We start from the raw sequence: 22,934 nt of genomic DNA on the forward strand, positions 1-22,934 counted from the left end.
CCAATATAGGTACATTAAAACAAACAAAAAACACACACACACAAAAAAAAACCAACAAAACCACACACCAAAACAAAAACAAACCAACAACCAACCAACCAACCAAAAACAAAAAAAAAGGAGGTCATTCTAGCATACTACAGTTTTTAAGGCTCTGGCTGCCTTAACATTTACTACAAAACTCCTCACAATTTTCTTCCTAATAAAACTATAGCAACCTCCAACAGTAGAAAAGCAACTGACTGTTTTAAAGCTGACTTTATGAAAGGCTCTAACAGGAAGATGAAAAATTCTCTCCTATGAACTGCACATGACTCCCTTTTCCTTTTCCCAGGGAGTCATCTGTTTAAAGCCAGTCTGCAACCCTTCCCGAACAGTTGTTTCATTTACTACCACATATCCACTCAGCTAATGGAGTTAATGCTGCCCTACTGCATCTTCCGGCATATTCTTTATTTTAGAAATTGTATCGTATTTCCTAATAAAAGTCAAGAACCATATTAACAGAACAGTAATCTATATTGGCTTTTAGTGATATACAAGAGGTACTGACTCGATGCAGAGATATGCCACATGATAGAGAAAAATCCCATTAAAATACTTTCATTTCAAGGTATTCTTTAAGCCACCTCTTGGCATTTGCACCTCAACTCATTCATTCACAGCTATATTTTCAGCTGGAGGAATAGAGCATTAATAAGAAGATAGATGATGATGATACTGAATGTGCTGGCAAAGGTATATAAGGACTACGCAACCAATGCATGACAGTCATTGGCAAAGATTCAAACAGCTCCCACAGTCCACAGCTCAAGGAAATAAAGAATGAAGTAGAACTTCATTAATCAAGAGTGAGAATAACAAAGCCTCTAAAATGAAGAGAAAAAAATACATAATCCATCCCATTTATTTTCTGTTTTATTGGAATGCAGAAAAATGCAACATAATAAGTTCACCTCTCCTTTTCTGTCACTACCACATAGCAACAAGACAGTCAGATAATCAACTTAAGGTAAAAAAAACCCTCAACCCTAAAACCCCAACAAATTAGAACCACATCAGCTCCAAATGTAAGTTTAAATTGTTTTTCGCAAACCAAGATGATCTACCAGAGCCTCACAAACTCTATTAATATATCTAAATTAAATACCACTAACCTAGAAACCTGGGAACGATCATAATTTGTAGCCACCTACATTGCCAGATTCTCATCAATGAAGCCAAAAAACAGCAGTGTTTCTCTCTCATGCTAGGAATCTGTCACTGTTCTACCAATCTGATATCTGATGATTTTAGTTGTATTCCTTTTCCTGGCCTCCATCCAAAACACAAGGAAGTAGTCACCAAATTCACTCTGGAGCTGAGACAGACAGAGGTTTCTTCTCATCTTTCACAAAATGATTATCTGAGCATCTTCGGCAGCTGAAGGAAACATAATGTTTCCTTCATACCTCTCACAGCTTCTCCCACAATGGTTAAGGACTTTAGCGTAAGGAATTACAAACAGCAAACTCCTAAATAAGCAGGGATTTAATTTCTCAGATGGTTACTCCACTATCACTGTGAACTCAGCATCTGGAAGCATGGTCATGCATGGGGGCTTTCACATGTAGAATCATAAAATAGTTACGGTTGGCAAGGACCTTAAGATCACCAAGTTCCAAATCCCCTCCCATGAGCAGGGACACCTCACACTAAACCATGTCACCCAAGGCTCTGTCCAACCTGAATACCACCAGGGATGGAGCATTCACAGCTTCCTTGAGCAACCCATTCCAGCGCCTCATCACCCTCACAGTAAAGAACTTCCTCCTTATATCTAATCTAAACTTCCCCTGTTTAAGTTTCAACCCGTTACCCCTTTTCCTATCAGTACAGTCCCTAATGAAGAGTCCCTCCCCAGCATCTCTACATGAGCCACAGCAAATATGCTACTCAAAACCAAATTTCAGAAGCTCCATTTTCTTTGCATAAGTCAAGCTGAACTTTTCATAAGGGTTAAAAATTAAATTGAAAAGAAAAAAGCAACAAAGTTAAAATATTCAAACAATTTGAGCAAGACCTAGATAACGGTTGTTTGAGATGTTAAAACTATCATGTTTTAAGCCTGCAGTGAGAACAACTGCTATACAACCAGTGGCCAGTACTGCAATTAAACACTTCTCCAACAGTGTAAGCCTACAGCCATAAGGTATTTAGAACTTCAATATTTCCAGCAAGCACATTAAGAGATGGGAAAGTTGCACATTCAATCCTAATGAGGCTTGGAGAAGAAAAACTTAACTTGCTTGTTCTCAGACATAGGAGGTAGAAAAAAAGTCTCACACAAAAATAGCAGGGGCATAAATCTGTCTTTCAAGGTCCAATGTTTTTGATTTACTAGCAACAAAGTAAAACAACTGGGAAGAGAGTGAGGGGAAAAGAGCACTAGCTGTCTATGGCAAGCAAATGAAATCTAGGTCTCCTCAAACACCCTTTGCCCTGCTTAATGCTTCCCAAGTTCAGAGCATGACACCCTCCTTTCTTAAATGATTTCAGCTGAAACACTGGCCTGGACATCACATCAAACATTTATCTTTGCTGCTCAAACTTTGTATTTCAAGAGAAGGAGTAGTCGTGAACAGAATCACAAAAACATCTGGACTTGAAAGGGCTCAACCACAGCATGAACCTCAGACAGTTCAATCTCACTTCAAGCACATTTGATTCTCCTGTCCTCTAATCCATAAGGCAGTACTTTAAGGCTCCATAGCCAGATGATCTTCTGAACACTTAGTTCCGAAAGTTTATCCAAAAGAACCTAGACAGTGTCATTAATCGGAGATACATAAGGGCAGATTTCCAGCCTCTCTGATAACTGACATTTGCATGTGGGACAGAGTTAAGGGGAAACCAAGGTAAGGACAAACAGTCAATTCAAACAAAACACAGAAGCTGCAACAAGATACTGCCCTTCACATAGCATGATTAACAATTAAAAAAGAGCAATTCTAAGAAGCTGTTTAATATACAAGTCCATGAGTACTACTTTTATGCAGCATGCAATCTTAACAGGGAGACTATTACTCACAGCTGTTTAATTCTGACTAATAAAGAAAAAGGTGTCTGTATTTTTCTGTGTCAAAGCATATAACTTTAGTCCCTTCTTACCCCAACCTGAAACATCACCTACTGGGAATGGATGGGCCTGGAGCTGCCATTGTTTCTCTGAGTTCTTTCTGGACTCTGTCTTTTCCTGGGTCTGCAGCAAGGTGAGATGGGATGGACAGCGGAAGCAGAATAGCCACAGTTTTTCTCTCTCTCCTTCCTGTTCAACAAGGAAAGCTATCCCTCAGTTGGAAAAACATCACACATCTTGACATCTTATTACACATACCAGTTCAGAGCAAGTTAAGGTTTGCAGCACAGTGAATGCAAAGGACTAAATATGAAAGCAATAAGCGTACGGCTCTCCTGGACATTTCTGAACCTCCCTGAAGTATAGGACTTTTCTTCATATTTCTTCAATAAAGAAATTCAATCTTCTTGCAGTGGAAGGTTTACAAAAGATCAAATTTTACTGTCTTACTCCTAACCAATTGCAGTATATAAGCAGAACAAAGACCAGTGCTTTTAAAACAGGCCCAGTCAATCCGCTGGCTACATTAACTGGTCTCCCACCCTCCCTCTTAACAGAAGGCCAAAAGACATGGAGCGGTTGAACTATTTTTCATAACTAGAGTTTACCACCCCAATAGTAGTATCATAACATTTATGATTAACTCCATAGGTATGCTGCACTGGAAGCTATCCACAGGGTTAAGTGTTTTCACATCAGTCAGAAGCCAAAATAGTATCAGAGCAGGGGAAAAAGATAAATCTGTAGTAATATTTAAAAGTTGTACTCCAGAACAAATTCTGGTCTTATCTGTACCAGCATAACTCCAGTATTGTAGGTATGCCAATTCAGACATACCCAGCTGTAATAAAAATATTTCCCTGAATTTTAGTCACAAATTTCTTATCTCAAACCTATGCAACTTCCCCCCTGCTAAAGAAACCATCACCCAGTACAGAAGGAGGGAGGCAGAGACACACTTCAGTTATGGCTGATATTAAATAATAGACAGGAGTTAATAGAGAATTAATAGAGGTTTTCTTCTCCCTATAAACACAACATATCTACTCTGCATATAGCATCCTAGAAATACTCCAAGATCAGTCCATGCACCCATAATAGATCCACTTCCCAACAGACGTCTTAGAGACGATGCAGACAGCAGAAAGCATTTATGGTGTTGTAACCAAAGCAAGTTACTTCCACTAGCTCAGGGGTTAGTAAACTGGAAATCCGTGTTCAAGCTTTGCTGTTAGTGTCAGGCAGCAGGCTCTCTTTCAAATTGTGCAGGCAGAAGACAGGTGCTATGTTGGAAGGCAGCATGTTCTCCCTGTCAACCTAAGAGGAAAGGCTAGTAAGCAAGACAAAATGCTAAACCTTCACTGCAAGACAGTAAATAACCCATCTTCTAAATGTGAAGGTGGTTTAAGTTCTAAGAGTAATTCTTAGCCTTTCCTTTCCACATCATTATACATAAACCATAAATTGAATTTCATCAAATACTGAGCTCACTATCGTGTGCTTGGCTACAGCTCATGCATTACATTTAGCCAAAGGGAAAGGTGCTGGTTTCATGAAGTGCACTCCGCACAAAAGAATTTTTGACTTCTGGTTCAGTTTAACTGAAGTTCATGCTCAGGTTTCAAAGAAAATTAGACTGGACAGGATTTGCCTTGGGGTTTGATAATGCTGGTCAATCCCCACCCAAAAAGAAAAGTTTCCAGCCCTATTTGTTTAGCTACAACTCTTTCACCTTCTCCTTCCTGGAAGCATTCCTGATGTGTTTCCCCAAATAACTCAACTGTTTGTTTAGCTGAGAAACTCTCCTAGTAGCATAGAACAGTTTTTCTTCAGCTGGTGGGTGACATCATCTTCATGCCTTTCACATGAGAAGCACAAACCGCATCCCTAACACATATAACGTGTCCAGGTCATATGCCTTGCTGGGTAACAGAAGGGGTCCCAAGTGTTCTTCCTTGCATTGCATTAAGACCCTTAATACTTTCACTACACTTAGGAGCTATATAATCATAGAATGGTTTGGGTTGGAAGGGACCTTGAAGACCATCTAGTTCCAACCCCCTGCCATGGGCAGGGACACCTTCCACTAGACCAGGTTGCTCCAAGCCTCATCCAATCTAGCCTTGAACACTGCCAAGGATGTGGCAGCCACAGCTTCTCTGGGCAGCCTGCTCCAGGACCTATTTATCCACTCTGACTACATGGCTGATTCCCACCGAAGTCTGACTCAGTGACCTGCCTCCCAACATGGCTACCATGTCAAGTTACGTTGAAGCCTTGTCATGAGGTGGGAGATAGAGAAGAAGGCAATGTTGTACCTGAGCCTATTGTATGTCCAACGGAGTCAAAGGAAAGAACCACTGAATCTGTAACACAAGAGTACAAGTTCATTTTCCCCTTTTTCTTAGCACCATTTCTTGCTGTAACATTTTCTTGTTATTTTGCTTAAATAACTCCTTAAACTCCCTTCCGCCAGGAAGCAGAACAACTTCTTCACCAGACAGACAAAACAACAGGCATCTAGCAAAGGCAGAACGCTGGAGTATGCAACAAATCACGATGTCAATACCCAATAAAGTAGCCATAACTTAAAATTATTGAAAATAATTTCATTTTATGCTTAATAAGCTTGGTACATCTTACCAAAATGGAATCATAATATGCTTTTGACTGCTAGACTGGAGAGCTTTTTTTTAATCACATGTATTATCAGTATTTTGTCCCCACTTAGGGGACTCACCTGTTACAATTCAGCTCTTCCCTGAAACTGTTAAGCCAAGTACTTTATGCATTTTGCAGTTCTCACCATGTTTTCCATATCTCTACTCATACTGGTAGCTCCCTTGCTGAATGCATTTCAATTTATCGATATCCTTCACCTTTGTACTATATATAGTACATGTGCTAAGCATCAAGAAAAAAACCTCCCTACTTAATACCCTTTTATTTTGCCATCTGGGAATCACAATAGCGCTTTTATCCATGATCACAATGACTACTCTTGCTCAACAGTTTCACTGTTTCATATGATGGAGCACGATTTGCATCAATTGTGGTTTACAGTTCCTAGTTTTTATAAATGCAACTGACATTTGCCCACATATAAAACAACCCTTAGTGTTGCTTGCGTTTAGCTCACCCCACGATCCAGACAATTTTATTAGTCCTTCGTTTTCCTCACAGACCACTCTCCCAGCCTACAACTTGTTTGCAAAATTTATCAGTAATAATTTGACATTCTGTTCCAAGTAGAGCTGCAATATGGTACCATGTTCAATGGTGGGATATTTTTCCAGCTTTATTCTTGAGACAAACCAACACTTATTTTGGTAGTAAGCCTCCTGGTAGTAAGCCATCCACTTTGATGCCAATCTCAACTGAAGGAGAAAGCCTAGTAAATTCTACCACATCACCAGCAGAGCAGACTTAGGCCCAGAACTTAAAGATAATGGGTAAACCATAGCAAAGAACAAACCACTATAATAGGATTAATTTTATGGACTCAGAAGCTTTAAACTGACACAGCAATAGCAAAACTGCCTTGCATCTTCAGCTAAATGAATAGATTGAATCCCTCCATGACTTTGTCTCTTTGTGACTCAGGCTTCAGATGTGATCAACTGATCCCACAACCACAGCAGCTGCCTTGGTGCAAGCCCTCACTGCAAGGCAAAATCCTAAGCACAATCAGATTTAGCATGCTGAAAAGCAATTAAGCTCCCGCTGCATCACCTTACATTTGGGCAGGCAACAATCACAGGCATTAGCAGTTACCACATTGCAGCTGACAACTTGACAAAGACCCAAGCCCTTGGCTTTTCTATACTGTATATCATCCCCATGCTTATTTTCAAATTCTTACAAATTCAATAAGAAAGCGCTAATTTTCAAAATAAACATTGTAAAGTTGTTCATTTAACTGGATTTAAAACAATTTTTAAAAAGCAGGCCTGTGCTGTCCCAGATCCAACACTCTGGTAGTAACATTAAAAAAATAAAAAAAAGATATTACTAGTCTCAAAACTTACTCCAATAAAAATAAAAATCCATCTGGACTTAACAACTGTATTTCCTCTTTTGGGAATAAAATTCAGACATCTTTATATTATTCTAAATGGCAAGGGGGTCAATTCATTTTAACTGTGTTAAGTTCATCTGCCATCAATTAATTCTGAAGTATCTCTGTGGGATTCTACTTATAAAAAACTGTTGAGATTTTTATCAACATAAAGTATTGCTTTGTAGTTAATGCCAAATTTAAATATCGTTCATTTTCCTGCAATATATTCCGCATTCAAACACTGCACATGAAGTATCAGGACTTAGCTAAGAATGGCTGAAAAGCATTACAAGCACCAAATTAATACCATTATTGCTGCCCACAAAAATAGGATGTTTCATTCCCTTAACTGGGAACATTATCTTCCTCACAGAGATGAAAAAAGCAGAGTAAGTATGTGAGCTCCCCTTTCCAGTCCAATCTTCCACGTGACTATTAGTTTCATGGCTTCAGCATCAAATTCACTTTGAATAACCTGTATTACAATCAACTCTCTCTCTGCCCCCACAAGTGATTTCACAGGCCATGGATCTTTATTAAAACACTGTGTTTATTTCTGGTATTGACACTTCAAAAGTGAAGAAGTTATAAACTTGAAAAAAGCTGAGAAGATAACCATGTGTCAACCTTTCTTCCACTCAGCTACCCGCATTCAGCCAGATTCAGAGCTATGGGTTATTTTTGTCAGAAGTTCATGGAGATAAGCGTTTCTTTGAGGCACGCCAGATTTATTTGCAAATACGAGTCTGGCTTCCACTAACATAATAAGAAAAGTTTCGTTGCTTCTAGCTTTAAACCTCTTCCAGTCATCACTCGGTTCAAAATTCTCCCAGATTTCTAGAGGTTTTCTTGCAGAGACAAAGTGGCTGCACAGTCTGTGCCCAGTGCCTTCCCCAAGCCCCTGAGACCACTCTGTCTTTCAAAGGCAATCTTTAAAAGCTCTGTATTTCCAAATTTAATAAGACACAATGTAAAACATACCCACTGACACGTGCCCTCGCTTTAGGTGCCAAGAAGTGTTTATGCCTGAAGGAGCAGTCCCTCATCTTTCAGCTGCCTACTTCCATAAAGCAGTTTAAAGGTTTTTTTTTTAGTGCCTTCTTAACTGACGGGAAGCCTTTATGCCCAAATCATGAAATCTGACATCCAATAACTTGCCAATATGCACAGCTTAAGGCTGCACACACCACAATGCCAGCTTTTACATCTGTTTTATGCTAGCTACAATCATTTTTTAAGTGGTTACAGCAGTTTAAAAGAAAAGGGGGGGGAACCCAAGATATATCAAAATCCAAATGCAATCCAAGATCCAAAGATCTGATCCAATCAGATCCAAAGATCTGATCCAGTCCATCAGAAGCAGCAAACACAGCAGAAACACTCACTTAGAAGGCACTCAGTGCCAGGAATAACAATGGCTGAGACCTCAACACAGACTGCAAAGTTGCTTTGGGTCACTTTGTGTCACCTTTGGGTCAAAGCTGCATTGGGACCGCCCTGGTCACCTTCCTTCCAACTTACCATCCAACTACAGCATGAAATATTGGACCACCACATGAATCTGCTTCATCAACCTTCCAAAAAACTGCTGTGCAAGGCTACCTGAATGTGCTCCATCAAAGCCCTTTTGGAGTGTGGAGTAATGCTGTATGAGAGCCCTGTTCCAGGAGAGCTCGCTGCTATGGAACCAACAGAAAGATCCTGTCTGGTTCAGGAACCAGGAGCTCCAAGACAGACTGTGCAGCTCTGGGAACAAAGTTAACCTCTGTTCCAACGATGTTCCTCCATACTGGACAGATAGCTGAACTTGCCCTTGAACACAACGGGGTTTGCACAGCTCTGAAGTCAAAAAAAAAAAGCCTGCAAACCTGAGGTTGCTGCTTTTGCTGCTGCACTTATCACTGTCCAGATCAGCCCCCAGGTACAAGGACTGACTGTATTTCAAGGCAAAGGCTACACTTCAACAGTTACTGACACACACTTTCTTCTTCCACTCCACTGTCCCCTATCTTAGGTCTCCTGCAATTCCCTCCTCTGTTTTGTTGACCATGAGCTTTCTCAGGGCCTGGATGACACCAGACCTGATGATTCACCTGTCCCCAACACAAATTAAATTACTCATCTTACTGCATATATTGTGCACCTTAGGTCTAGGCATTTCTGGACACCAGACAACTATCTAACTGCTATTCCTTACTGATTGCCATATATTTTCCAGTACTGTAGTGTCTGAACAGAAAAGTTAATGAAGATTTGAGTCTTCCTAAAGGAGTAATGATCCTGACCAACAAAATGCAGATATGTAGGAGACAGGGAAATAAGAACATGTGGGAAAACATCTTAAACCTCATACTCCAAGAAACAGGTAGAGACACCATAGGATAAACAATATCATCATGCATGGGTGCTGCACTCAAGAGATGTGTGGAAACAGCTCTTAAAGCCCAACTATGTCAAGTTCCTGAAATCACATAAGAGCAAATACATGGATCAACTTCCAGTGCAAATATTGTCTTTGCTTTGATTTCATTGCTGATGAAAATGCAATATACAAACTGAAAACAAGCAGTGGCAACACAGAATGAGAACAGCAACTATGATCCACATTTAATCAATACATATAACTTGTCTGTTTACCTAAGTGCTGTTTCAGAATTCCAGCTGTGATTTCTACAGTAAGTCCCCCTGAGAAGCCACTAACTTTTTTTGCCTTTTACAGACTCTCCCTCCAAGACTTGCAGATATTTGTCATATCCTATTGGAAACCAAAGAGGCTGAACCAATAACTTTTTACCATTTTTCTTTTAAAACCCAAACCAGACTTCAGCAATAAACCAACAGGAAAAAAATATATTAAAAAATCAGTTAAAAAAAATGATTGCGTGCTGCTTTGGAAGTGGTCCTGAGAAACCACAAACCATCAGTCCCACAGGAGTTATAAGAGTTTATTATTAAAGGCTTAATGCAGCCTTGATACCACATACCACTACAGAAATACGCTCTACAGACCAAGCCAAAGAGGGAACACGATAATACATAGCAACATAAGGCTGTAATTTGGCACATCCTCATATAAAGACTCAAGCTCTGAGGTCTGCATTGCTTTCTTGTATGCATGATCATTGTGAAGCTCCTCATTCCAAACCTCTGCTCTCCAGATACTCGAATGGACTCCTACAGAAATGCAACATATATTTATTTAATGTAATTTCCACCTCTAGAGCTTGATCAATGACCAGATATGCTGCAGAACTCCACCACTCGGACTGGGGACAGCAATTGCAGTAGCAACATTAAAGAATAAAATTTTGAAGTCAGAATTAAAGATTTTGGGTGCTGCTTTTTTATGGTAGAATTAGAAGACCATCCGTAAGGAAAAGGGTCTGCTATTCAGCTCTGTACTCAAACACCCCAATAGCCATCAAAATTTATTTTCTATTTGAGATCAATATTCTAGAACATTACATATATCAGAGAAAGAACACTTAATGCAGAACTCTTCATAATTTAGTGACAAAAAGGCCAGCAAGAATCAAAACTATCTTCTGTTTCATCTAGTCAGAAAACTAAGGCCACAAAAGCAGCTCAACTCTCAGAAAACATCTACTGTCAGGATTCATTTGGGAAAAAGGTATATCTCAAAACATCCCCTGCCCCAAATTAAACATGTATCAGGGAAAAAACCCATGCTTATCACAACTATGTAGCATTCTGGATATTTTTTTATATCCAAGGAACTGAAGGGAACTATATAATTTCAGTTTTATTTCACAAAGATCTCACTTAGATACCCAAAGGATGAATATCCTTCCTCAGATTTGCTAAAACACAGGAACAACTGCCTGCACTTACAAATTACTTGACGGTACATCCTTCACTTCCTAATGCTTTCTTTTACATGCTATAGACAAATTTAGTGGAGGGCTAAGTAATTTATTCAGTCTAATGATAAATGCCATCCTACTAATTTATTACGTATTCTGCTTCCATATTGAAGTTGTGTGTCCATCCCCCCTTCACTCCACATTACTAGGCTCTTTCTTCTAAAGCGCAACTGATTTTTCCTACTTATCCACCTTTTTCTGAATACAGTGAGATGGCTCTGTGTCAACAGCTCTGGTCAATACAAGAACATCTTCTGCTCTGCAGCCTCAAGGAGGTTCTGAGTTCAAAAGTCAAGGCACTAATTCTGAAACCTCCTATGCACCACATCATGCAGCATCAGTGAAGGTCAAAGGAAACATATAAAAGATCACTCTTACTAGTAATCTCAGCTCCTACATACGTACTCTGTGAAAAACAATCAGCAGCGTTCCATGCTTCGACACCACAAGAAGTTACAATCTCAAGTGTATTGTCTGAGCAATGTTAGTCTAACATTTTTCACTATCTAAGATGAGGAATATATCTGACACATGCACAGCACAGGCACTCTTCCTAATCATGGATGTGCAAGCTACAGCAGTAGAGGGAGTGAAAGTTTTGGCAAGGAAACCGTATGAAGAGTTTCAGTCCAGTGCTGTCTGCAACTGATAGGAGACACAGGTTCAAAGTTCAAACTTATTCCCTTTATGGGAAGGGAAAAGACACTCAACAACAGGACACATCTTCAGCAACAGGAAACATCTGATTGTAAAGAACACTTCCAACAAACTCTGGATATCCTACTTTATTAAATTGTCTTAAAACAAAGCTGCACTACAGGGTTTCTGCTGCATTAAATTTGAATGCCTGTCCTGTGCGTCACCTGACTGTATCTGTATGAGTAAAGAGATGTGGCAACAACAGGCAGCTCCTTGTTTCATGTAATGTACCTGTTGGGGAAAATTCACCTCCTTTGAGAATGCATATCATTGTGAAATATGGTAAGAATGGTAAGATTTCATTCTGATCTAAATATTAATTCACTTATGCACTGTACAAGATTGAAAAGTTTCTGTATTGTTGCTCTCGCCAGCATCTCCTTAAATACTGTCCTCATAAACAAGTTAGAAATCTTGATATCCCTCACAGATCTTTTGGGTCCAGATCTGAAAATTCATGAGAACTTCAAAAAAATCTTGGGTTTTATGCTTGACTTTTGACATCAGCATTAGGATTCTCACATTGGGGATCTTCTTCAATGGCTGGACTTGATGATCTGTAAGTTCTTTTCCAACCTAGTTGATTTTATGATTTATATAGTACTAACTTTTCAAGCAAAAGGTATACCTGTGTGCAGCTATCAGAACCAGACAGACTAGTAGCATGAGTACCAGTACAGAAGACTTACACACATAAGGAACAGATGTATCAGTAAATGTAAGCTCAGAATATGCCAAGTATAGCCTTCTGCAAGAGCATTAAAGTAGGCCATGCAGGTTCTCTCTTCATTTCTGTGGCTGACCCAACATCACACCCTTTTTATCAACAGAGGACTTCACTGCCAAGCTTAAGAGTTGAATCCAAATTCCTTGCCTTGGCCATCAGGTCCCATTTTTGCTTCAGCCTGGAGCCATTTGTACACCGAGAAACCCAGCACAGAGTGATCAGGCTCATGCACAAGCTCTGCCCCAGGAAGCAAAGACACAGGTGGTTCGGAGCTTGTCTCTGCATACTCATGGCCAAACTAAAACCCTGCAAGTATGGGCAGTCTTGCTATAACCTGAGACCCTGAGTAAGTCCTTGGATTAAATTGTTTCTCATCTATAAAAATAAACAACCAATTTTTTTCAACAGACCCTTGGAAAAAAGATGTGACAGCTAAGAATGGACATAATGCAGTATTACCACTTGTCTCAATAACTTTATGTGGCATTATCAACGGCTACATTTTAAACATGGTAAACTGCAAAGTCATTTTCTATCAGCTCCTAATTTCTTGTCATTTAATTGAAGCTACAACTGTCTTAGTGGTACAGAACTTAGAAGATGTAGTAATCTTTCCTTAATGAATTTTTATGAATTTCATGGAACCTAACCAAGTTTTGCACTTGCTGTGTGTGCATCACCCTTTTTCCATCAGGACACTCGTAATGAAGTGACAAATTAAGAAAGTGAGAAACAGCGCTCATGTTCCGAACAGATGTATTTTTAAAACATTCTGAGCGTGCCAATTTTCTTTATTCTACAATGAATGAGCTGAATGAAAAGATGTGGTGTCCTGAGCCAGCTGGCAAATGCTTCAGAAGGATATTACATTCCTATTGTCTTCAGCAGTGTCCAAATAACTGGTAGCAGGAAAGGCTGACGTTTCGCTCATAAGATCAGCATTTATTTGGTTTTACTATATAACTTCACAGTGCCATGCCCAGTGAAACTCTGGGCACAAGGATAACACAGTGCTTCACTCCAAGCTTCTGGTATGTGTAGTTCCTCGGTGTTCCTCACAGCTCCCCGTTTCAGGGAAGGCCAACATCACTGATTGCTTAGATTGCTCTTCCTAGAAGAAACAGATAATTCCCAAATCACAGAATCATAGAATGGTTTGTGTTGGAAAGGACATTAAGATCATCTAGTTCCAATCCCTCTGCCTTGGGCAGGGACACCTCACACCAGTGCAAAGGAGAAGGAGAGAACAAGGTGCTGCATAAGTTCAAGGAAAATATACTTGGCTTTGAAAACACAACTTTAGAGAAGGTACAGGTACAGCGGCATAAAGTTACAAAAACCAAACAGGCCAGACTGCACCAATACAGCTGGTATTGGAGAGGTTTTTCTCTCAACATAGCGAGACCCTTTAATTAATCCTGAACAGACTCTCAGCAGTTTAAGGAGCTCATGATCTCTTAAGCCAAGTCCCATATTTGGTTTCAGTTATTACTGTAGCACTAACTCAGTCATATACCCAAATTCCATAGTAAACATGCAATAAATTACAAAACAGTAAGACTTCTCTCTTCTAAGCTTACAATCCATGTGGCAAGACAGAAAATGGGTGTTGGAAGGGAATTACATAGGAACAAAATGTGAAAACACGGGTCAGCAAGATAGTACCAGCTCAGCTCAAGAGCCTTTTCCTGAGCATCAGTGGTAGTACTAGTCCTTAATCAAAGCAATATGAAGTAAAACCATATTTTGTTTCTGAATAAGAGATTCTCTCTTTTCATCGAGAAATACGGTATTTGTGTACTCAAATGTAAAGCACTTGGTTCAGGTTCATGATCTGTACCTTCTTCTGAATTTGTATCTCCAGCTGATACTTCAAAATTACAAGTTCTTTAACACATGTATCTTAAAAGGGCCACTATTAGTGCTTCCTAGATAATCTCAGTCACAAGACAACACTGCAGCTGTCTTTATAATCAAATTTAACAGCAGATTTGAACACTGGATATATCAGAGACAGGGGGGAAATTGTACTTAGACTCACTTGTGCATGAGTTGGATCCAACTATTCAGAATATTTATAAGATAAACTCAACCACATGATTTAAGGCAGAAAACTACTGAATCATTAAATCTCATGATTCTATGTGGAATTTGTCTAATAATCATTACTATACCAATTGCTTAATTTCACCAAGAATACCGGACAGGAGGGTTACACAACACAACTAATTTTATTTATTTTCCCTTGGTATTTTAATTAAAACACCTCACTCGGACATGCACCCTTGAAATTAGAATCATAGAATAGTTAGGATTGGAAAGGACCTTAAGATCGTCAAGTTCTAACCCCCCTGCCATGGGCAGGGACACCTCACCCTAAACCATATCACCCAAGGCCTCGTCCAGCCTAGCCTTGAACACTGCAAGGGATGAAGCATTCACAACCTCCCTGGACAACCTATTCCAGTGCCTCACTACCCTAACAGAAAAGAATTTCCTCCTTATATCCAATCTAAACTTCCCCTGTTTAAGTTTTAACCCATTACCCCTTGTCCTACCACTACAGTACTTCATTTGCAAACTTAGAGTACTTACAGTACTTAAGTACATCATTTGCAAACTAAGAGTCAAACTCAACATAATATTTTGGTGACACAAACCAGATGTAAACAAAAATTCATTCGCCAATGCTCACCGGTTGCTTTCAATAACATTTCAAAAGGTGAAAATTCTTCTTAAAGTATTTTTAAAGTAATTTTAACCTACCTATTTCAAATCATTAGAAAAATAGCATAATTTCCTCAGTTCTCTTAGTGCTCACACGTGTCACTTTCAGGTAATTTTTGGAATACAAAGCCATTTCCATATAAAAAAAAAATCCCTCAGAACTGTACAGAATCAGAATAGTTAGAGTTGGAAAGGACCTTAAGATCATATAGTTCCAACCCCACTGCCATGGGGCAGGGACACCTCACACTAAACCATCCAACATTATTACACTCTACTATATACTAGCAGCTTGAAACTACAGAGATAGTAAAATACCCTTAAATTGGTCCTCAAAACAAGCTCAGTTTCAAACTAAAGACAAAGATGCTAAAATTTCTCAATCAGGTTATTGCACAGCACTGCCACAAGGAAAACGTATTTCCATAGGGCAAGCAAAATACATATTGTTACCATAGCTATTATAAAACACAAAGCATTGTTGATTGGAAATAAATTGCTTTACTCTTACAGTATTTGTGCTAAATATGGACATGGACTTTTAGCCTTAAAGCACAGTTTAGGAACTGTATTAGTGACAAGGTCTTACATGTACTCAGACAACTGTCAGAGAGCTCTGGAAGGCTGCTGCACATTGTCTTTGGTTGACATAAATACAGATACCTACATGGGATTAATGGCAATTAGAACAACAACTATTTTAATAGCCTAGTCCTGTTTTTATGCCTGCTGGAGCCATTCAACCATTTTTCTCCCTCCCTCTCCCTGGTGTGGCAAAATCTTCTGTGTGCTGGCTTTTTTGAGCTAGCCCAAAGAAACCTCTCCTTCCTCACTTGCATAAACATAAATACTTTCATCAGGAAACTCACATTCTTGAGTTTGTTTGAAAATGATCTACTGCTTATGATACTAAGCCAGTGGTCAAAAGCTTCCCAAAACTTTAAAGCACACAACATCTGCCAGAATAACTGCCTAAAATCTCGGATGTACAGCTTTATCACAACACTGCTCACCTCTCCTGTGTCTGCCCAGATCACAAACAAATGACAGAAAGGAGTAAGGTACAAGAAAAGCATACAAGCAAAAACTATCTGAATACAAGTGCTTTTTTAGCATCTTCTCTAGAAAATTGTCATGCTCCACTTTTTGTTTTGTTTTGCATTACAAGGACCCAGACCACTTATTAACATACTACTGACCAGGAAGTCTGTTGGATCCATTTTTCACCCATGTTTTTTGCAGTCTGGAACCAGGGGAAAGTTTGGGGGTTTTGTTTGGTTTTTTTAACAGCATCACCACAACCGATTCCAAAATCTGAAGAGGTTTCTGGCCTACCAAATCCTCAAACTCATGAAGTTTCCAAAATGTGCACTAGAATTTGGATTTGCGAGGTCCTACAGAGCACACAATTTTGTAGACAGTAGATATGTACAGACTGATACCAAGCATATGTTCTTTCAAAGCCAAATGTCTTGAAGAGCAGCTTGTGTGCTGTCAGCATGTCTTCACCTTCCAGGCACTAACTAGTCTACAAGAGGCACCACATCTATGCAAGCGCCTTGCATGGTCCTAAACCAAACAAACACTGACACATACAAATCTGAAATAAAGATGTTCCAGAAGTCACCTGTGTGTCCTAGAAGGATGCCAAAACCAAATGCTATTCTGTTCCCCGGGGATCCACTTGATTATGCAATCTCCCACACTCAGAGGAAAAAAACAAATGAACAAAAGCCCCCAAAATAAAAAAAATAAAATCAAAACGAAACTACATTAAACTTAACAGTGCACACACAGATTTTAATTTTCTATTATTTCCTTTTACACAGTGATTTGAAGAAAAAAAAATATATTAGCTCATCTCCAGGTTATTTTTGTTATGTTTTGATGAATCAAATACTGTCAGTAGCACCTCATTTCCATGTGAAGACAATGAAAAACTACTTCAAACAGCAGCAGCATCGGAAGTTGATCATCACATCACCGAACCCCTGGACAAATACAGCTGGAGACAATCTAAAGAAAAAGTTCTTGTCCTATCACACTACATACAAAAATACAATGAGTCCCTTTAAAATAATGAGGATGGAGCCAGGCTCTTCTCAGTGGCAAACAATGATAGGACAAGGGGCAATGGGTACAAACTGGAACACAAGAGGTTCCACTTAAACCTGAGAAGAAACTTCTTCTCAGTGAGGGTGACGGAACACTGGAACAGGCTGCCCAGGGAGGTTGTGGAGTCTCCTTCTCTGGAGACATTCAAGACCCGCCTGGACACGTTCCTGTGTAACCTTATCTAGGTGTTCCTGCTCCGGCAGGGGGATTGGACTAGATGATCTTTTGAGGTCCCTTCCAATCTCTAGCATACTGTGAAAGCTGTGAAATAGCTTGGCAGAGAAACAAGCCAGTGAGAAAAAAAAAGCCTTCAAGGCACCCAGAAGGTTAAATACTGAGAAATATTGCTCCCAGTTTAGGATGAATGGAATTAAACTGCTGAGCATCTAATCAAATTACTTCACAAAGTAAACAAGCCTTCTTTAAAAATGTAACTCCAAGTCAGCAGTGGCTAAAAGCATAACCAAGGTGACACTTCCCACAGGCAGGAAAGGACTAAAGAGAGAAGCCAGTCTCACCTCCGGCCACAAGAACATTTACTGTCAGATGATAAATTGTATTAAGATGATCCTTGTTTGTCAGAAATTAAGCTTACAGTGATACAAAACTCGTGCAAAACTCAAATAGTCAGTGCATTATCAGATAACTACATGCAGATGAATGGTATAACCAGGTTCACCTGCTATACTGTATCCAAAAATCTTGGATGACTCTATGTGGGAAAGTCACAAAGCCTTTTGCATGTTTGCAAGAAGCCAACATTATAAGTAACTTCATCAACATCATTATGATGATTATCACTGGGTTCAAACAGCGGAGATTTAGGTTGGATACAAAGAAGAAATTCTCTACTGTGAGGGTGGTGAGCCACTGGCACAGGGTGCCCAGAGAAGCTGTGGCTGCCCCATCCCTGACAGTATCAGGTCACGTTGAAAAGGGCTTGGAGCAACCTGCTCTAGCGGGAGATGCTCCTGCCCATGTTGCAGGGGAATTGGAACTATATGATCTTCAGGTCCTTTCCAACCCAAATAATTCTATCATTCTATGATGATGACTACTACTCTTACTGTTATTATTTGCTGGAACGATAATGAAGAAACTAAAATTTCACAGGTTCAGTAGAAAGGTAATTATTGATGCAACTCTTGTTTGGTCACACACATCCACACATTTTTCTCAGATCTGCCACCGTGCAATGTGTGCTGATCAGTGATGTTCAGTCACATCTCTGAAACACCCATATTAGCTTTGCTTTTTTGAGTGGCCATTTAGACTTTCAGAGGATGTGCAGGGTCTCTGGAAAAAGAAAACAAAAACCAAAAAAACACACCCAAAACCAAACCCAAAAGCAACCCCGCTCAATGGACTACGTTAATCAAAAGAACAGGACAAGGCAACAGCTTGCTTAAGAACAGTCATCCAGCAGTCCCAGCATCACTGATACATCAAATGGTTTTGATGGAGATCGTGTGAAACTGCCAACTTTATTTCACCGAAAGCTGGAACCTGAGAAATTGAGAGCTGCCAAGAGCAACTCCCATTCTTAAATTAATTCAATTTCCACAAAGAAAACCCACCATAATCACACAAAGACAAACCTTCCACAGTGCTCCATGGCAGACCCCATTCCTTGTTAGCATTTCCAGCCACCTGCTGAAGTGTACTCCCAGCCAGGCTTTCACAGCCTCACTGGGATTCACAAATTTTAGAGTTTTGCTATTTCTGGATTACTCCACTAGCAGAACTCTTTATAAAAGGCAAGAGGCATTTTATTAACCTTATTCTAAAACAGCTGCCTCATCTAAAACAACTTCATGTGACTGCAAAAAAACCCCAAACCAACAGCTTGACGTTGGCAGGTCTGGGATCAGATTAGAAATGGAAAATGGCTTCTTCTTGGTTTGTGACAAGCCATCAACACAGGCAACTTTTTGGCTGTACGTTTGGCTGTGAAATTGCCTGCACAGCTGAACAGATGATAGGGAAAGAGAGGAGAGGATTAAGTGAAGGGAGACAGCCATGAGTAGAGCATTCTATGACTAAAGAATATCACAGAAGTCTGAGGCACCAGTTCACAAAACACAAAGGACTGTTGGTCATGTTTCTAAGTGGCTCAAGCTGTTGTTTTTTAAAGTCAAGGCTTGGTTGTGGGGGAAGAAGTTATTTTGGTTTTGGAAGGCTTTTAAACTTTAAAAAAAAAGAGCATCTTTCTCAGGCTGGATAACCTTGGTGTACTTTCCAAACCATACTAAAACAAACATGCCCACTAATTCTCACAAACCAAATCAAGGAACAGCAACACTAACCATAATAGATGCTATTCAACACGACACGCAAACCTGAACATCTCAAGGCCAAGGATTCCATATGAAGAAATGTGAGCCAAAAGCAGGATTTAGGGCCAACTTCAAAATTGCACATATGGAAGAGAATTGGAATCACCTTAAGACCCTCACTGGAACCAAGCAGGAGTTATCACCATCTCCAGGCCCACAGACACTTCTGAGAAGGAAATGAGATTTATCAGTTGCAGCAGACCACTTTCCCACAGCTGGTTTTAATTAAGCTAATTTGGTGGCAGTGACTAACAGCAAGCACAGCCTTCTCAAAACACTTTGACAGCACTTCACCATCTGTGCTGACCAGGAATACAGGATACTCACTAGGATGTTATTCTGCAGTTCTGTTTGAGATATAGCATTTAAGAGTGGTGTATCCCCTCCCATTCAATATCATCTGGTACAGCCACTGCTTGCACATAACTGTGTGCGGGGAGAAGATGCAGAACTTGAAAATAAGGTACCAGACAAACTCCACTGAGAAAACCACTCCTGAAAAGGCAGCTGGATGACTTGCCAGAATTCCATTACAGCTTGGCCATACCTATGCTATATGAAACTTATTAATGACCATGTGGATATTGAACAGATTTTGGAGCTGTAAGAAACAGAACAGCCTATAATAATTTGTAGGCTAGTTGTGCAGACAACTCCTCTAAGCCAGCTTTTCTTCTGTGGATACAACAGGAGAGCATATCTTTACCATGAAGAAACGCTTCAGGTTACACTGTGATCTCAGAACAATCCAGGGCATAGCTAGACTGTGAAATTTAAGCCCTACTTCCAGGCATACACACAGGGGATGGAAATGGGTCTAGCAAGCAAGTAATTTTAATGCCATCAAGCTATGTGGTGTTTTTTCTAAGGTATATCTGTGTGCAGCTATCAGAACCAGACAGACTAGTAGCATGAGTACCCGCATCAGTACAGAAGACCAGCACACATAAGGAACAGATGTATCAGTAAATATAAGTTCAGAATATGCCAAAAGAAAGTATACCCTTCTGCAAAAACATTTAGCACCTACCCAGACCTGGTGGGTCTGGTTCACTCCAGGTATGAATTCCAGATACAAAAATCTCCAGCTCAGATTAAAACACGCAGCCTGGCCAGCTCACCACAAATGTAGGCTGAGGTATTAATGCTACTGATGCTCAAGCCAGGGAAGTCACAGAACCAAGCCTTAAGTCACAATCAAGGCCAAGGAAACAAGGCAGACTGCAGCCTATCCAGGGTCCTGCTTCAGAGAAACCCATAGATATGGGCCTGGAGAGAAGGCACGTGCAGGAGAATTGGTTGATTTTGAAGAATGACCTCCTCCAAGCTCAAGAATCCTCCAGCCCAATGTGCAGGAAATCAAGCAAAGGGACCAAGAGAGCTGCATGGATGAACAAGGAACTTCCGACAAAACTTAAACATAAAACAAATGCATACAAGAGGTGGGAGCAGGGGCAGGTGAGTTAGGACAGATATAAAGACACTGCCCTAGTGTGTAGACAGCCATAGGAAGGTCAAAGCCTGCCTGGAGCAGAAAATGGTGAGGGACATCAAGGGCAATGAGAAGCGCTTCTGCACATACTGTAGCAGCAAAAGGAAGGCTAGGGAAAATGTGGGCCTCCTGCTAACAAAAAATAGAGAAAAGTCCTGGAGTAATCAGTAGACAGATCTTACGAAGTTTGACACGAAGAAATGCAAAGTCCTGCTCCTTGAGAGGAATAACTATGCCATAGAGGCTGGGTGCCAACCTAGTGCAAAACAGCTTTGCAGAGAAGGAGCTGGGAGTCCTGGTGGAGCAGCTGAACTGAGCCAGACATGTGCCCTGGCAGCAAAGATGGTCACCAGCATCCCAGGCTGCGTTAGGCAGAGGGCTGCCAGCAGTGAGGGAGGGGATCCCCTTGGCTCAGCACTAGGGGGAGGCACTGCTGGAGGGCTGGGTCCAGGGCTGGGTTCCCCACTACAAGAGACACACGTTGGAGCAAGTCCAGCAAACTAAGATGATTAAAGGACTGGAGCATCTGCTATGTGAGGGGCTGAGAGAGCTGAGATTGTTCAGCCCTGAGCAGGGAAGGCTCAGGAGGATCTTAGTAATGTAATCTGATGGGAGGGAATAAAGGCGGCAGAGATGGACTCTTCTCAGAGGTGCCCAAAGGACAAGCGCAATGGGCATAAACTGAAGAGCAGGAAATTCTATTTAAATGTAAGAAAAAGAAAACAATTGTACTGTAAGGGTGAAGAAGATCTCCAAAGATGCCTTCTAGTCTCAACTCTTTGTGATCCTGTGAATACCCTTGCTCCAAGTCAGTACTGCTCTCAGGATTTCAGTGCACGCACTTCCCCTCACATTAGACTGATTCAGAATGAATTAAATGAAGAGGAATCAACTTCAAAAAAAGCCAAACCTTCAATTCTGCTGCTAATGCTATGCCAGGTCTTAACAACACATTTCAAAGTGAGAACTGAATTTATCCCAGGTTGAGTACAGGATAAATCTACTGAGTAAGAGGTTAGGGTTCACTTAAAAGAATTTCCTTCCCAGGATAATGGAATGTATTGTTAAGGCTACTATTTGAGAGCAGGAGTGAAAATCCAAGAATGATCCTGTGGAGGTCATGACTATTACCCATAATAAACTGTTCTTTACTACTGGCTCTCAAAAGAGGAGCAACCACTTAAATACAACAATGTGCAAATTGGAGTCTTCTGGCCAGGAAGATCACAGTTACCTCACAGGATCCGGGCAATTTCTCTGCAGTTCTATATACTCAAAGTGACCAAAGTGTCCTGCATTGACCAAATTTCACCCATCAGAAGATTTCAAGCAAATGGATTCATGCCCCCCATGCTGTTAGTGAAAATATAAACAGTGATACCACAGAAGGCACAGCTTCACAATGCAGACTCAAATCGCCCTGGAAACATTCCCTCATGTCCCTTCCTTTGAGCCATCACAACCGGGACTCCCCTGGTTGACAGGTCAAACTGGCAAAATGCTTTCCCTTTTGGTCTGCTGGTAGGATGGTATTGTTTGCCACACAATCAACTGAACAGAAAAAGCTGGCTCAAGGTAAGTAGTAGAAACAAGGGTTAAGGTTGAAGCTCAAAAGAACATGAGTGACATTTCAAAATATATTTATAATCACTGCCTAGCAGTGTTTCCTGTATCCAAAACCCAAAAGCACACCAATACCTTTCAATCCACTCCTTCTTCATCTTAGCTCAACCTCCACCAGACATATCTCTTCTAATTTCTCCTCCCAACTGACTC

The 22,934-nt window shown here is 40.4% G+C and overlaps 1 protein-coding gene across 5 annotated transcripts in view; it reads right to left on the reverse strand.

Annotated features, from left to right (window-relative positions):
• The window catches only part of ST3GAL3 (ST3 beta-galactoside alpha-2,3-sialyltransferase 3), a 205,250-nt gene that overhangs the window by 147,107 nt on the left and 35,209 nt on the right, over positions 1–22,934 (reverse strand). Inside the window, exons 3-4 of one of the 5 annotated variants that reach the window (XM_061345031.1) lie at positions 5,437–5,484; positions 3,173–3,307 (exon numbers count right to left, since the gene is read on the reverse strand). The exons of 2 other annotated variants lie outside the window; for them this stretch is intronic. In XM_061345031.1, coding sequence (XP_061201015.1) covers positions 3,173–3,307; positions 5,437–5,484 — 183 coding nt within the window. Of the gene's footprint in view, positions 1–3,168; positions 3,325–5,436; positions 5,485–22,934 lie in introns of all 5 variants that reach the window. 2 more of the 5 variants (XM_061345030.1, XM_061345032.1) reach the window with 2 other exon arrangements.

This window comes from Neopsephotus bourkii, unplaced genomic scaffold (genome assembly GCF_033783945.1).
Source record: "Neopsephotus bourkii isolate Nb327-2 ecotype Australia unplaced genomic scaffold, CSIRO-AGI_Nbou_v1 NB_234, whole genome shotgun sequence".
Taxonomy (NCBI): domain Eukaryota; kingdom Metazoa; phylum Chordata; class Aves; order Psittaciformes; family Psittacidae; genus Neopsephotus; species Neopsephotus bourkii.